Source organism: Nicotiana sylvestris, chromosome 11, assembly GCF_000393655.2.
Source record: "Nicotiana sylvestris chromosome 11, ASM39365v2, whole genome shotgun sequence".
Lineage (NCBI taxonomy): Eukaryota > Viridiplantae > Streptophyta > Magnoliopsida > Solanales > Solanaceae > Nicotiana > Nicotiana sylvestris.
Window position 1 is genome coordinate 124,539,497 of NC_091067.1, and position 1,497 is coordinate 124,540,993.

Below are 1,497 nucleotides of genomic sequence, written 5' to 3' on the forward strand. Positions count from 1 at the left end.
ATGAGGGAAAAGGCATTGTTGGCACCGTCCCCGCATCCTGTTGATGAATCTTCTAATGGCGACGAGCCGTTAGAGAGAAAAAGGAGAAGGTTGGACCTGGGAAAGGGCGTGGCCATTGAGGCCAACGGAAGTGGGGCATCTGGGATGGCCCCGGTGTCTGTGTTTATGGTCGATGCCATTTTGTCGGGGAGGTCTCCCCAAATGGAGAGAGTTGGCCCGGGAGCCGGTTCAGTGCGTTCCGCTGAAGGGGGCGTGTCGTCCAATGTCGGAGGACCTCATGTCAAGGAGGATGGATCGGGTTCAGATGTCGTCTCGGAGGATGTCGATGAATGTTTGGGTCGCCATACCAGTGTAGAGGTGAAGACGGACGGATCTGACTGTCATATGGTAATTCCGGGGAGTTACAACTTGCTGCTGAATAGCGAGCAGGTTTCTTCGGCCCTTGCTCCTTTATGCGCCGCTCCTAAAAGCGAGACGCTTGGGACGATGAGTGACACAGAATTATCTCGAAGGGTCGCAGGTATGGCCTTGCAGGTATGTTTCTTCTTTTTCTTGTGTCATGGGGTTGGTGTGGCAATGTGATGTATTTACTCTAACTCTGCTCCTCTCTTTTGTCAGACCCTCGTCATGGAGGTGGAGAGAGAGCGTCGTGAACGGAGAAGGACTGGCCTCTATAAGAAGATGTCATCAAAATACCATCAGTATCATGCTAAGCATCGGGCAATGTCTAATATCTATCATCAGGATCCCAAGTTCCAGGTGTTCCGCGAGGGACTTAAGCAGCAGGAAGACCAGTTGGAGCGTAGGGTAGAGGAGCTGGAGGAGAGGGACGAGGAGCTTGTGAGGGCTATCGCATGTAATAGCGAATTGGAGGCCCTTCTTAAGGTGAAAGAGGACGAGCTTGAGTTGAGTCAGGGGGTAATGGCTGAGAACACCGATTTACAACTGAAGGAGGCCAGCTTGACCGTTGAGTTAGATGCTAAGGCAGTGGAGGTCGACGGACTTAAGGGTGAGTTGAATGCCAGTGCTGATAAGTTGACCACTACCATTTCTAAGACGGTCTCTTTGGAGGATGCCCTCAGCCTATCCAGGTCGGAACTTACGGGGGAGAAGGAAAATTTTGGTCGTCGAATCGTGGGATTTGATGGGCGTGTCAGGGAGCTGGAGGCGGAGTTGGCCCTATTGCAGGGGCAGATGGCTTTGCTGAGGTCATACGAGGTAAACCATCGTTCCCAGCCCTCAACATCTCGTCCTTCAACTGGTTAGAGCTCACCTCATCGCTTGTACAAGTTATGGGTCCATGCGGAGGCTCGTCTCGATGTGTATAAGGCTTTTCATGCCAAGGGCCAGGTGACGAAAGTGGAGGTTCAGGCAGTGCATGCTGAAGCGCGTGCAGCCCGTGAGTTGTGTGGGTATGACCCTTTCACTCCCGATGGGTAAGGTGTCAATTCTGATGATGCGAACCACCTTGCTTCGGATTCGTGGTATGAAGATGCC

At 52.5% G+C, this 1,497-nt stretch overlaps 1 protein-coding gene across 1 annotated transcript; it reads left to right on the top strand.

The window, feature by feature from the left end:
• On the top strand, positions 1-1,266 carry LOC138881609 (uncharacterized). The gene is made up of 2 exons (XM_070161847.1): positions 1-534; positions 619-1,266. Exons 1-2 carry the CDS (start codon positions 1-3, stop codon positions 1,264-1,266), a joined length of 1,182 nt encoding a protein of 393 aa, XP_070017948.1.
• Positions 1,267-1,497: the final 231 nt, after the last annotated feature.